At 39.0% G+C, this 14,634-nt stretch overlaps 1 protein-coding gene across 2 annotated transcripts in view; it reads left to right on the forward strand.

Annotated features, from left to right (window-relative positions):
• CLTC (clathrin heavy chain) overlaps window positions 1-14,634 on the forward strand; it is a 53,335-nt gene that overhangs the window by 16,290 nt on the left and 22,411 nt on the right. For both annotated transcript variants that reach the window (XM_073315180.1, XM_073315181.1), the window contains exons 2-10: window positions 3,066-3,273; window positions 5,691-5,959; window positions 6,458-6,619; window positions 7,747-7,860; window positions 8,340-8,513; window positions 10,898-11,095; window positions 12,368-12,568; window positions 13,709-13,861; window positions 14,435-14,557. In XM_073315180.1, the coding sequence (XP_073171281.1) occupies window positions 3,066-3,273; window positions 5,691-5,959; window positions 6,458-6,619; window positions 7,747-7,860; window positions 8,340-8,513; window positions 10,898-11,095; window positions 12,368-12,568; window positions 13,709-13,861; window positions 14,435-14,557 (1,602 nt within the window). The remainder of the gene's footprint in view (window positions 1-3,065; window positions 3,274-5,690; window positions 5,960-6,457; window positions 6,620-7,746; window positions 7,861-8,339; window positions 8,514-10,897; window positions 11,096-12,367; window positions 12,569-13,708; window positions 13,862-14,434; window positions 14,558-14,634) is intronic.

Raw genomic sequence — 14,634 nt, forward strand, 5'->3', positions numbered from 1 at the left:
GCCACAGCAGATGGATCATCCATTGAAGAGCTTCACAGGAGAATCTGACTTTTGGGGAAAAAAAACCTGTTCAAAATGGAACATCTGTCTTTTAGATCAGAAGATTAAACCTACTTCTACCACAGAGTGAACAGATATATCTAAATATTAATAATGGGACAGGCTAACCTAGACAGAATAAAACTAATATTTAAAGTGCTGTGAAAACCATGAAGCTCACAATGCCTCTGTGAGCTAAGAAGGAAATTTCCTCATTTGGGAAATATGGAGGAAGTAGTAAGCCTTTGTGACTTAAGTGACTCTGCCTTGAGTAAGTCATTAGTGGTTTGGGGTAAGCCTTAGATTTCTGACTCCAATCATGATCCACTAGATTAGTGGCTCTCCATCTTTGCACACTACTGGATCCCTTGCAGGAGTCTGATTTTTGTCTTTCATACCCCCCCCCCCCCAAGTTTCACCTCATTTAAACTATTTGCTTACAAAATCAGAAATCAAGACAAGTGTCACAGCACACTATGATTGAAAAATTGCTTACATTCTCATTTGTACAAGTTAATATCAATTGGAATATAAATATTGTACTTTTCAGTGTATGGTACATAGAGCAGTTGAAACCAGTCATTGTCTGATTGAAATTAGTTTGTATTGACTTCACTAGTGATTTTTATGTAGCCTGTTGTAAAACTAGGCAAATCTAGCTGAGTTGATGTACCCCTGGGGGTACACAGAGGTCTTCAGGGGGTACATTACCCCTGGTTGAGAACCACTGCACTAGATCATACAGATTCTTTCTAAAAGTAGCTTTTAAGGTATCCTCCATTCTAATCTGGCACCCTATAGGTTGGTTGCTTCTATAAACTCCTTTCACAGTGCTGTGGGAAAATGAAGGTTGAGTAGAATAGCACAGTATGACACACACCCTCTTTATCAGAGCATGCAAGTGAAGACTAATGGAATTGCTAAGGTGGAGCCTTTCATAAAGCCTGCACCATGTAAACTGATAAGAGACTGTTAGAACACCAACATTTTACTCAAATGTAACGTGGTTTCCAGAACACTTTTCTTCAAAAGTAGCTTTGTTTAAAGACCAAACTCTTTCAAGGAGCAGTGTGTTTGACCTCTTCACTTTCTCATTCACTTTAGAACTAAATATGCTTTGGTTACTAAGCATTGTCTAATCTTAAATGAACACAAAGTTCTGAACTTAAGTGGTAGAATAAGACCACTCATCTTGCCACAACTTTATTGTGATACTAATGTAAATTAATTGCAATCCTATAGTTTCATCCAAAGATCTAAGCTTTACAAAAATAAGTCTCATCCCTATTAGGTAGCTACTTCTATTCCACTCTACCATGTGAAGAAACTGAAGCACAAAAGTTGTCACTTGTCATAAAAGTCAGTGTGTTAGAAACAGGAGCTGAACTTGTGTTTCAATACCATTATTCTAATACCTTGACCTCTAGAAAAATATCTGTACTACCAAGCTTCACTGGCTAAACTTTTACTTTAATTATAAACGTGAAGCATTTAAAATTAAACAAAGCATGCTCCCTTCAAAAACTTGAACTGAACTTTTTTTTCCCCTCTGCCCCTACTTCTAAAGTAAGCTTTTAATTGACAAATTTCTCAAGAGAGGCAGATCAGGTCTAAGCAGAAAAGGGTGGCTGCCTGGCTCAGTAAATTCTTCATGCAGTAGTAGGCAGTGTTATGTGCTCCACCCTTGCACTTCTGGGAAGTGTTATCTGCACTACTTGATCCACTATCCTGACTCGGTTTTTAATGCAGCCCTTGTTCACTTAATATTGTAAGAATTGCTAAGTGTAAACTTGTTCTAATCTAACCAGTACAGAAGTAGTTAAGACAAATGAGAGAACTGCATCTAACATGAGTTTATAGTTGATGGTCTAAAATTCAAAGTGTTGTTGAGGTAGCTAAGTGCAGAAATTTAAATCCTTAGCCTGTTATCTGGAAACTAGATTGGTAAGGCTTGAATAATATATCTTAATCCATTTCAGTCAAAACTGCACTCTAATATCAGAACAAAAATGGCTCAGATGCAGTCGAGTTGTCCAACACACTGCTCTCAATTCCTAAATTAAGCCATTCACTCTGGCTTCAGTGTATACCTTTTGGAAGGTGAGAACGACCAGAAACTTACATGAAGACTCAAATTCCAGTTTGAGGGGAGATATCAGAGCACAGTGTATTTGAGCTAGTGCACTAAAAATAGAAGTGTAGCCATGGCAACATGAACAACCAGAGGGGCTGACCACTCTAAGTACCTGCCTATAATCTCAGATGGAATTGTACTTGAGCAGCTAGTGCCTCCTAACACCATGGCTAAGCCACTCCTATTTTTAGTGCACTCTCTCTCAAAGAGTGCAGGTATGTCTCCTCAACCTGGAATCTGCACTTTCCAGCTCTTGTGTGGACCTACCATAAGTTACTTTGTTCTTCTAGAATAGCAGTTCTCAAACTGTGGGTCAGGACCCCGTTTTAATGGGGTTACCAGGGCTAGCTTAGACTTGCTGGGGCTTGGGGCAGGGCTGAAGTCTAAGGACTTCAGCCCTGGGTGGCAGGGCCTAGGTTACAGGCCCCTGGCCTAGGGCTGAAGCCCTTGAGCTTTGGCCCCTCCACCAGGGCTGGTGGGCTCAGCTTCAGTCCCCACTCCTGGGGTCATGTAGTAATTTTTGTTGTCAGAAAGGGGTCGTGGTGCAACAAAGTTTGAGAACTCCTGTTCGAGAGCTATCATACCACACATACTCAGAATCAGACTAAAATTTTGAACCTTTTAAATGTTAGAAAAATGCTCTTGAACCCATCTTGGACTAAAGTGCACCAGGCTTTCCTCCAGTTGTGCTCAAACACACCTTCCAGGTGGCGTACCTCTGTATCTCATGCCTTTCTTAGCAATAAAAGATATATCCTAGGGAAAAGCTTGCAAAAGAAAACTTTCTGACAAGGCTTCATAATTGTTTACTTTATAGAGTAAATTTCATGAACCAGACTTCAGCTGATAATCCTCCTGTGTAATACACTTTTTATTGTTTTTTGTCTTCTAGCTCCAAAATCTGGGGATCAACCCAGCTAACATTGGCTTCAGTACTCTGACTATGGAGTCAGACAAATTCATCTGCATAAGAGAGAAGGTAGGAGAACAAGCACAGGTGGTGATCATTGACATGAATGACCCCAGCAATCCCATTCGCAGACCAATTTCAGCTGACAGTGCTATCATGAATCCTGCTAGCAAAGTCATTGCACTAAAAGGTATGAAAAGAACATCTTGTGTTTAAGATCTGACTATATATTGTGTAACTTTCTGTATAAACTACCAGTTCAGGGCAAATCCATTGTTTTTGAAGACTGAAGAATTCATATTCAAAGGTTAAACCAGATGTTGGGTGGACATTCTAAGAGAGCATGCTGGTTGTTGCTCTTTCCCAAAATTCACCATAGAAAATCTGTATCCTTGTAGCTGTCCTCAGTTAAACTGTCATCCTAGACTTGTTGAATGGAATGCTGCTGATTTGCAGCAAGTTCCGATAATGACTTGCTGCCTGCTGTTTTATATTCTAGTATTGGTCCTCCTACAGCTGAGATCAGGATTTTGCTTGGTCAAACATGCACTAATTCTTCCTTTGACAGTTAGGCTTAAAAGAGTATTGCATATTTGCCCCCTTTTTTTCGGGAGGATAAACTATTTGGAAATTCAAATGATTAGCTTAACTTTTGAAGTTAAGTAGAATATGCAACCTTTGTTTTAGATCAAGCTAATCTATTAGATCTGATTAAAATAAGAGCTTTCTCTTAATTTCTCATCTATTGTCCTGTATTGCTTTGAACTCAAACATTAGTTACATTAACTTAATCTTTCTGATGGTTTTAATGTTGTACTACTATTTTTTGTTGCATCTCTAATGCTTTCTTGTGTATGCAGATGGTGAGTTCTCAATTTAGATTGTATTAGTTTTTGTCCTGTTCTATGAAAAGAGAATACCGAAGTCCAAAGGCTTACAGGCTTAAAGGCTTACAGTGCACATTGTCTGCTCTTACACCTGAATTATTCAGTAAAGACCTACATGCTGATCCCTAGGTATTCTTTAGAGTAGCACTGAAGAGGCTAAGGAAACAGGGTACTCCAAATTTAGGAAATTAATTTGAAAAATACCAGTTTGACAGCTCTATAGTTGCACTTGGCCTAAAGCAGTAAACTTAGGACCCTTCTGACTTTTTATAAACAGGATTATGACTCTTACAACTCAAGTTTGGTGGTTTTCCCCTGGTGTGCGTTGCATATTGTGCAGGATGGAAATAAAACTGGACTGTACTCTCGTTCCCTTACATTATCCCCTGTGTTAACTTTAATGCCCCATACTCGAAAAATAGCATTATGAAATGGTGCAAAACAAGAGACATTGAGATTAGATGAACTGTAGTATTTCTAGCACATAACACCAAACTTCTCATTTGCAGTTTAGATGCAGCATTCCTTAACCTCTATTTCCATCCTTGTATGCCTTGGAACATGGCTATCTTCTTAGCAGAGTGTCAACCAAACCAAAATCTGTAGTAGACCGACACCCTGACCCATATGGGACTCCTTTCTTAACCTTTAACTCTGAGACCTAGTTTTAAAAATACGCAACACAAACTTTTGACAGCTAGCTTTTAATAGCAAGCAGTGCAAATAGAATAGCCTGTTTTTTTGTATCTCTTGCGTAAAGATAATATAAATGTGACTCTGGCTATTCCTTTACTGATGCCTGTCTCTCAACAGGAATAGCTTGAACTTTCTGCTCTCTACATTCCCCTAATACTAGCAGCTAGCTGAGCCAGAATTTGTTTTTTGACATGCCACTCCAAACTTTTGTTTCCCCTTTAAAAGGAGCAGTAATTCCTCAGCATATGCTAATATAATGTAGAATGAATCTAAGCATTATTCTGGTGGCAGAAGGAATACAATGGGTGGCAGCATCGTTATTTTGGACATGTATATTTCAAAACATTTCCTTTTCCTATCTGGAGCTTGCATTAGTTCCTTGTTCTGGTTCTCCCCTCTACCCTCCCTGTCTATGTATTTTATATTCGTCTCTGGTCTGTTGCAGCCAAAGATACTTTGTTTGTTTGTTTAACCTGTTAGCTTATCTACATATAAGCATTTTGGTTAATGAAACAGAATTGCAAACAAACCTGACAAAGAGCCCACTTTGACCCTTCCATCCTTGTGGTTTGTACTTGAAACAGATGTGGACAGGTATTTTGACAGCTAACAAGTTTAGTGTACCTTTATATTTTCAAGAGAAATTCAACTGAATGTGTTCTTAAATACATACATTTAAATTTGGTTACCTGTAACTGATAAAACTGAAATTCTTCAGATGCTTTGTCACTTAATTAAAGCTGTTTCCATCATCTGTTCAAAATTGGTTAAGCAACAGACAAGTGAGAGGTCAGGATTTTTTTTTTTTTTTTACAGCCATGTGCAGTAATAACATAGCTTTAGAAATGTCTGGCTAAGAGTTTAGCTGATCACTATGAATGTCACAGGCAAGTGCAGTGCATTATGGGCATCCTCCTATGAGGAAGGCTCAATGCTAAGTCTAACTTCATAGTGCAGCTTTCATGGTACTTGAAGGAGAGACAACCGATAACACAGCTTATTGAGTTGAACTTGTGTTTTTTAGCTGGGAAAACGCTTCAAATCTTTAACATTGAAATGAAGAGTAAAATGAAGGCTCATACTATGACTGATGATGTTACCTTCTGGAAATGGATTTCTCTGAACACTGTTGCTCTTGTAACGGACAACGCAGTCTACCACTGGAGCATGGAGGGAGAATCTCAGCCTGTGAAAATGTTTGACCGACACTCTAGTCTTGCAGGCTGCCAGATCATCAATTATCGTACAGATGCTAAGCAGAAATGGTTACTTCTGACTGGCATATCTGCACAGGTACCTAATAGTAATTGATGACACCAGTCTGGAAGGCCAAAACTTGACTGATACCCTTTTTTTGTAATCTACATAACTTCCCTCAGTGTGTAAATCGTATTCTGATTCCTCTTACTTGTTACAAAGACTATTAACACTTGATTCTAGATGCAACAAATTCTATGCTAAGGCCCAAAACAGTCTTAAGGTACCCCCAAGTCTCTCAGTTTAACTCTGAACAAACTTTATTTGGAGACTCTATTTTCCCTCTACATCCAGTGTTTTTAGCTGGCCATTTAAGCTTTTTTGTCACTCTATCATTCTGATAAAGTGGATTTACCATACAACTCAAAACCGGTTAGCAAAAAAAATTAACCAGTTTCCAGAATCAAGATGCTGACTTAAGAACTCAAGCTAAACAAGAACTGTTTTTCACACAACAATCTGCCAGTACTTAAGGTAGTATTGTGGGGGAGGGAAATACCTGCTGTCACTAACTTCTCTCTACATTTTGTTTAGCAAAATCGTGTTGTGGGAGCCATGCAGCTTTATTCTGTAGATAGAAAAGTGTCCCAGCCTATTGAGGGGCATGCAGCTAGTTTTGCTCAGTTCAAGATGGAAGGTAATGCTGAGGAATCGACTCTCTTCTGTTTTGCAGTAAGAGGTCAAGCTGGAGGCAAGGTAAGCTCTGATTCTGAATGCTATCTACCTGATTTTGTTTTAGAATATTTAGCCTGGGAGTAAACAGAGGGGATTACAAAAAGCAACCCAAAGAGGAAAGGCTGTATAGTGCATACATCTACGTATGCTTTCACGGAGCGTGTTAGTGTTTGCCTTTTCCCCTCTGTTTTGGAAGAAAGAACTTGATTGATGTAGGAATCTTGTGGCTTTAAGTGATCGCTACCCTCAAATGGCTTTTTATATGCATGTGTGTAAATCTTAAAACACTGCTCCTAGCAGAATCACTACCAGAATGCTTAGGTAATTGCAAATTCTCCAAATGAGTTATTAATGTACAATGAATAAACCTATATATTAGGGACATGGAAAACTTTAGTGATATGACTTATTCAGATGTCCAAGCACCCAAAATTCAAACCTGAAATAAGTAAAAGCTCTAGTCGTTGACTTTGAAAATGGACCTCAAACTTTTTTAGGCGACAGAGCTCTTCCTACTTATCCTCCTGATACTAGAAAGTGTGCACTTTAATTCTTAAATTCAGAGGATTACATTAGGAGCCAAATTTGGGTTCTTAAAACTAGTCTGTTCCAGTCATGAACTCATTTGCTGTTCCAAATAAAGTGGAAAAGAAAACATTTTCTGAATGTTTGGCTTCTGGCTAACAAGTATACAATCTGCATGGTTTGTGTTTTATTAACTACTTTGTAAGTGATCATTGAACTTGAATTTCTCTGTGGAATGCTGTCAGATTGGAGGTATGTGTAGAAATACACAAACTAACAGTTAAGTGGCAGCAAAACTGAGTAGCCAGTAATGGCTTTTCATAACAATATTGGGGAAGACTGTTACACCCAGAGTGATAGAGGAACTTCTGATGACCTTGTGTATGGGAAGCCCTGTAGCTTAATGTGGTCTGTCTTAACTAGATCACAGAAGCTTTTCTTTCTAGTAAGATCAGATGACTCAACATAGCATTCTTGCTCACATTGCAGCAAACAAAGCACTTATGTCTGTTACCACTTTCTAATCTGACTACAGTGCCCAGAACATTTGAGCAACCATGTAGCTATGCAATATTTCAGGGAATATATATGGGATTAATCAACCAATCTCATCTGTTGTACAGTTGCATATCATTGAAGTTGGCACACCACCAACAGGGAACCAACCATTTCCCAAGAAAGCAGTGGATGTCTTCTTTCCTCCTGAAGCACAGAATGACTTTCCTGTAGCAATGCAGGTATGGTAGATGGACTGACTGTCTTGGGGATATGGTAATATAGCAGGATGGTAAATATATACACGCTCCTGTGCTGCTACGGAACCTGAGGCTTTGCAAAGAAAAATGTCTTAAAATCCAATAAATTGTTTGTTCAGCAGAGTTTATACTTTAAGTATAATATTCCCCCTTCAAGTCTTAAACTTAACTTTGTAAGCTGTTTTTTAATTGTTGATCATCCTTCCCCCTTATAGAACAAGTAGCCAGCTATTTTGGTATATGTATGCCCAAAGTATGATAGAAGTAGATATTCTGCTGCTGTGCTGTCAAGTGCATGCACACTCTCTCTCAAGCACAATTCAGTAAGAAACAACACAATCACTTTGTGCAATCAAAACAATTGTGCCCCTTCATGCTAACCATTGTAACATTACAACAAATTTGACTTTAAAGCAAGGTTTTAAGTACACTGATTATTCAACCTTACTCTTGTCTTGCAGATTAGTGAAAAACATGATGTGGTGTTTCTGATAACAAAATACGGTTACATCCATTTGTATGACCTTGAAACTGGCACCTGCATCTACATGAATAGAATCAGTGGAGAAACCATATTTGTCACTGCACCGCATGAAGCAACCGCTGGAATTATAGGCGTTAACAGAAAGGGACAAGTAAGGAAATGCTGTTCCTAGAACACTTGGCTAGGCTGTCCCAGCAAGATTAGAGTCGGGGGAATGGGAACAAGTGTCAAGCATCATGACTGTCAAGTATCCTCTTCATGTTTCTGTTCAAACACTCAGTCTTCTAGGAGAAACTTTCACTTCAAATGACAAAGTCAGTATACACATTGCAAGTGCCCATTTCCTTCATGGCTGGCCTCTAAATGAGATACTAGGTTATAACTGATCAGAGTCCATGAATGTTTGACTAGAATCGGTGTGTCCAAAAAACCCCAATGTTTGAGATTTACTGATATTCAAGTGCTCTACTTCTCGCTATCATGTCTAGATCTGCCTCTAACTCTTGTCCACCCTCACCTACCCGAAAGGTATGCTGCTGAAGTTCAGAGTGGTGTTGCAGTGCAGAAATCCACCGCTTTTCATTCAAAAAATGAAAGCAGAACTAGATGCCTGAACAGTGATCATGGGTGGCTCAAATCTTGAGTTCTGGTTCATAAAACAGGAAAGGCAGAAAATAGTTGCAATGTCTTAATTGGGAAGAATTGTCTAAAATAGACTTGAGTTTACCTGTATAGAAATTTGTGTAACTTGCACATAAAACTTGTGGAAGGGCTACTTGCTGGTATAAGAATCCCTTTATTCCACCTGGCTGAACTCTTAAATATTCTACTTTTTTTTTTTAAAAGTAGAAAGGTGACCTGTATCAATAGTTAACATGAGCAGCTGCCAGTGCTGTCCTTGAGAGTCCAGATCTTCTATAAAGGTGGTAAAAATCTTACTACAAAACAAGGAAGTTCTCTGAGATAGATCAGGCTCTTTAGGAAAAACTTGTATAAATGCTTTCAGTTCAAAAGGGTAGTGCTGCATTCCTGCTATATGGTGCTAAAATGCAGAAATTCTTAACGCACTGTTTAAACAAAAACCATCAACATGGTAGAATAGGATCTCATCCTAGAATTCCTCAAACTTGATACCAGTGTTTGTAGAATTACTTTAGGAGAAATCAGTTTAATCCCACAATCATATTTGGTATTCATAACTTCTCCCTCAGATTGTCTAATCTTCCTGTAAGATACTAGAAGAAGAATTCTCCTGGCAACAATGAGTGGGGAACTTTGGTCATTACAACATCTGAATCACAAACTGCTTTTTGTCCTTGTACGTACATACTAGCACACGATCTGCAGTGCTAGATGAAGCTGAGTGCATTCTAGTGAGTGGGAAGAGCTTGTATCTCTGTAACTAGCAAAATCTAGTCTCTGTTCATCTGTAAATATTCAATATTGGCACGATTTCCAATTAGGAGTAGGTATAGAATGCAGATGGTGAACACTGTTGCATGTAGGAAGTGAAATTGATACTGATTTTGGTTTTGTGCCATAGCGGTGGTCTGTGCAACCTTAAATATAGGTTCAACTCTTTTCAGGCTTTTGTGTTAAGAATACTGTTTTTAGGTGGCTTTCTGAACCCTTGAAAGGAACAGACAGTATGTCAGGTCAGTGACTCTTGCAGATGAATGGAAGCAGTCCAGTCTCTGCCAGAATGATTAGTTGAGTCTCTGAAAAGAGACATGTGTGATGGAAAATTTGAAGTCTCCTGCAAATATAAAAGTGCAGAGGGGAAGAACTATGTGGGGTGGGCTGGCTTCTAAACTCTCGTGGATAAAAACTGAGGATGTTCCCTTCAGGGTTTCTTATAGCAGCTAATATCCAATAGAATTTTGGAAGGAGAGACTTGCTAACTAAGCAGTAATTCCGCAATTTTTCAATGCTATTCAATATTTCAGTGCTGTGCATAAAGTAAACTACTGGTTCTGAAAGGTAGGCTCTGTCTGGAAACCTGAGATCTTAATGTTTGGATAGGGAAACATCTTGTGAACTTGACATAGCAGGCAGCCAATATATTCAAACTTGCAATTTCAGGAGAAAACTCAGTTAAACATTTGGAAAGTTATTAAACCCTAATTCATGTGTTGGTTACTCTATAGAATTCTTTTGGGAATAAAAATTAATGGAAAGAGATGGTAGGGACTTAATGTGTAACTTAGTGTCCAACCCTTTTATCAGTGAAGGAATTGTTCCGTGGTGGTGAATTCAACTGTAAGACCAAGCTTCAGAGCTTGTCCTGCAGAAATAGCTTACCGCAGTGGCAAATACTTCCTGATATTCAGCCTAAATATTCCTCTGCTTAATCTAACCTGTTACTCCTACCTTCACCCTAAACACTTAATTTTTTTGTTGTGGCACTATTGAAAATGTTTGCAGAATGCATCTACTCTGAGCACCTGGTATGCCTTTATCTTTCTTGCAGCCTGAAGATGCACAGACTGTAAATGTCCCTTTTTTTTTTCTTTCTCCTCTTTAAATCCAATTCAGGTGCTCTCAGTATGTGTAGAGGAAGAGAACATAATTCCTTACATCACTAACGTGCTGCAAAATCCTGACCTGGCTTTGCGAATGGCTGTCCGCAACAATCTGGCAGGAGCGGAGGAACTCTTTGCCCGAAAATTCAACGCACTGTTTGCCCAGGGAAACTACTCAGAGGCAGCAAAAGTGGCAGCAAATGCACCAAAGGTATAAAGTGTTGCTAAACAATGTTTATCAAAGCTAGAAATAGTTAATCACATTCTTAACCTTTGTAAGGTTAGGTCCTCATCTGAGATGTGCACTCAAGTGTTAGCAGGATCAGTATTTTACTCTTGGAAGTAGCACTACTGAAATGGCTTGAACAGGTGTGTTCACCAAAGCAACGTGCTAGAGTAGAACTCTTTAATGGAACTGTTCTTACTGCAGCAGTGCACACAAATATAAGGTCAGGCCTTCAGACAAACAAAATTGAAGGAACAAAGATAGGTGGGGAGAATAGTTCAAGATGCAAGCATAATAATTCAGATGAAAGTTGATATTGTAACTATGTGGGGTTTTTTATTAAACAATCTTGCAGGATTAGAGGGGCACTAGTGGGGCTTAAAGAAAGGGATTATGGGAGTAAAAGGAGCCTGGGTGCAAAAGGAGATTGAGCTTGGGCATCTGAACTTTTACGGTAGTAAGAGAGATGGGATAAGGGAGAAAACCAGCAGCAGAAGAGACTATCCAGAGTCCACATGAAATCTGAAAAGTCAAAGGATGTGAAGGCTAGGACTATAACAGGGTTTAAAAGAGAACTGGATAAATTCATGGAGGTTAAGTCTATTAATGGCTATTAGTCAGGATGGGTAAGGAATGGTGTCCCTAGCCTGTTTGTTTGTCAGAGGGTGGAGACAGATAGCAGGAGAGAAATCACTTGATCATTACCTGTTTAGGTTCACTCCCTCTGGGGCACCTGGCATTGGCCACTGTCAGCAGACAGGATACTAAGCTGGATGGACCTTTGGTCTGACCCAGTATGGCCATTCTTATGCCCTTATGTTCCCCTCATAGCAGTAGCTGTTTGAACTACCTCTCCCATGGTGTTAATCATTCCTTTGAAGCCCAGTTATGCCTGCCCTGCATACAGAACAGCTGCATTGCTTCTAGAATTTGGGTTTCTTACTGTCGTTATCAGGACAATAAATTTCCAACTAGATGTTAAAGGGATGTGTACAAAACTGTCGCAAACTAAGGTTGAAACTTTAACGCTAATGTATTTTATACCAGTGCTGGGCTGGTACCAGAGCATACACAGGGTCACAACTGAAGAGTTAAGTGGCACTCATTAGTGTAGCTGCTCACCAGAGTAGGTGAAGAAATAGTTCTTACATATGCAAAGAATTGTCTGATCAGACAACATACAGTCCTGAGTGACTTTTAAAGTTAGTTTTCAGTAATGGAGCTGGTGAATAAAATGCATCCTCTAACCTTTTTAAGGGAATCCTGCGTACTCCAGACACCATACGCCGGTTCCAGAGCGTTCAAGCACAGCCAGGTCAGACTTCTCCCTTACTCCAGTACTTTGGAATTCTACTAGACCAAGGTCAGCTGAACAAATATGAATCCTTGGAACTCTGCAGGCCAGTGCTTCAGCAGGGACGCAAACAGCTTCTGGAGAAATGGTTAAAAGAGGATAAGGTAAAGCTGCAATGCATGTCGTTTTTTTAATATAATTTTGGGTAATCTCTACTAGTAGCAGCCATGTCATGGGCACTGCAAGGACTAAGACCTATATCCTGTACAAAAATCAGTAATGTGACTTATGTGCATTGTCATCTTTGTGGGATAGATGTCTTGTAGTGGAATCAAGTGGTTTTTTTTGTGTTTTCCCCTTGAATATAGACCTAGCAAGTTCTTCAGTGTAACCATACATCTCCATGATGCTTTTACATGAATCTACTACCCACTGACTGATGCACTGACAACTGTTTTAACTTCCCAAGACACTGTGCTAAGTCAAGGCAGGAGTGTATGTGTGAAGAATATAATTTTAGGAGTGTCCCTTCAGAGATTTCAGTCTTCCTTATTTCTAAAGAAACCTTTTTTATTCAAGTCCCTTGTCATGCCTACTGTGACTCATGCCATGCTGTGGGCAGGGACACTTTTTTTTTTTTTTTTTGAGCCACTCCTTAACTAGCTGGAGGGAGATGACACTAGCAAATGATGTAAGCCAGTCCTTCTCACAATGCTGAACAAGTATATTCTTGCCCCAATTTAGAAGAACCAGAACAAGAATTTTAATGCAGACATAGTGGATCATTGCCAGTTGGTCTCTAGTCTGACTAGGATTTTTATGTAAATCTCACAAGGTGCTGTTAACCAAACCTGGAGGATAGAGGGAATAAAATCCAAACAAAGGCAAACTGAAAAATGATCCAATTTACACTGAAGAAATAAAACAAGGATACACGTGTCCCTTAATCTCATCATAGTTTGAGATTTAAGGAATGTAGTCCTTTGTATTGCTGCCACCACAGATGTAGGGTACAACCTGAAATATTTTTGTAAAGCTAAATCTCGTAATAACTTTGGCCCATGAACAATGACAAGCTAGGATGCATCTTTCATAAAGCGATTTAGACTGTTAAGTCCACAGTTACTGGAAAATACTTTGACATCTTCTCAACCTGTTATGTGTGTGTGTGTGTATATAAATATGAAGATTGTTATCCCAGCACTGTACCATGAATACTCTTTAAACCTAGAATATGTAATCTACCTTCATCCAGTCTATATTTATTAAAATGAATTGTTCTTAACTATATTCTTTCTAAACAGTTGGAGTGTTCAGAGGAATTAGGAGATCTAGTGAAGTCTGTGGACCCTACCCTGGCACTTAGTGTCTATCTAAGAGCTAATGTTCCTAACAAGGTCATTCAATGTTTTGCTGAAACAGGACAAGTCCAGAAGATTGTTCTGTATGCTAAGAAGGTGAGGCTGTGCTAACTACATATAGATAACATTTGCATTTGAAACTGTAAACCTTACTGAATTCAGGAGCATAAATTAAGGGGAACTACTTTGGATTTAAGAGACTACTTTTAGCATATTTCAGAACTTTTGTTTTATTAGTCACATAGTTTGTGTTTTTTTAAACAATTGTATCATAATGGCACAAATGTGTTAATCTCAGGATACCTATTTCTCTAGAACGTTTAGCTAAATATGAATATTGCATTCAAGACTCTCTCCTTTTTAATTTAAAAACTTGCACTTTGGCATACTACTTAAAGGGAGTGTGTGATACTCCTGAGTTAAAATCTTGACTGAGCCACTGACTCATCTTGGGCAACAGCTCTATGCTTGTCTACCCATTTAGCTTTTTTTACATTCCCCACGTAGATGGGAAAAGTGCTTTGAGATACCCAAATGAGCGCAGATTCTTCATGTACAAGAACTGATTCCTGATGCTTTCATGTAGCTGCTCCTTGGCTCTGTATCTGTTGAGACTTTATTTAGCTTCTCTTGAAGCACTAACACTTTTTATTATGGCTACTCTTACAGGTTGGGTATACTCCAGATTGGATTTTCCTGCTGAGGAATGTAATGCGAATCAGCCCTGACCAAGGACAGCAGTTTGCTCAAATGCTAGTTCAGGATGAAGAACCTCTTGCAGATATCACACAAGTATTAACTTTAAATACCTTGCAAATCTTAAGACTGTTAAGCAAATGAGTTGGGATTCATGCCTACCACTTAAAGCT

Source organism: Lepidochelys kempii, chromosome 17 (genome assembly GCF_965140265.1).
Source record: "Lepidochelys kempii isolate rLepKem1 chromosome 17, rLepKem1.hap2, whole genome shotgun sequence".
Lineage (NCBI taxonomy): Eukaryota > Metazoa > Chordata > Testudines > Cheloniidae > Lepidochelys > Lepidochelys kempii.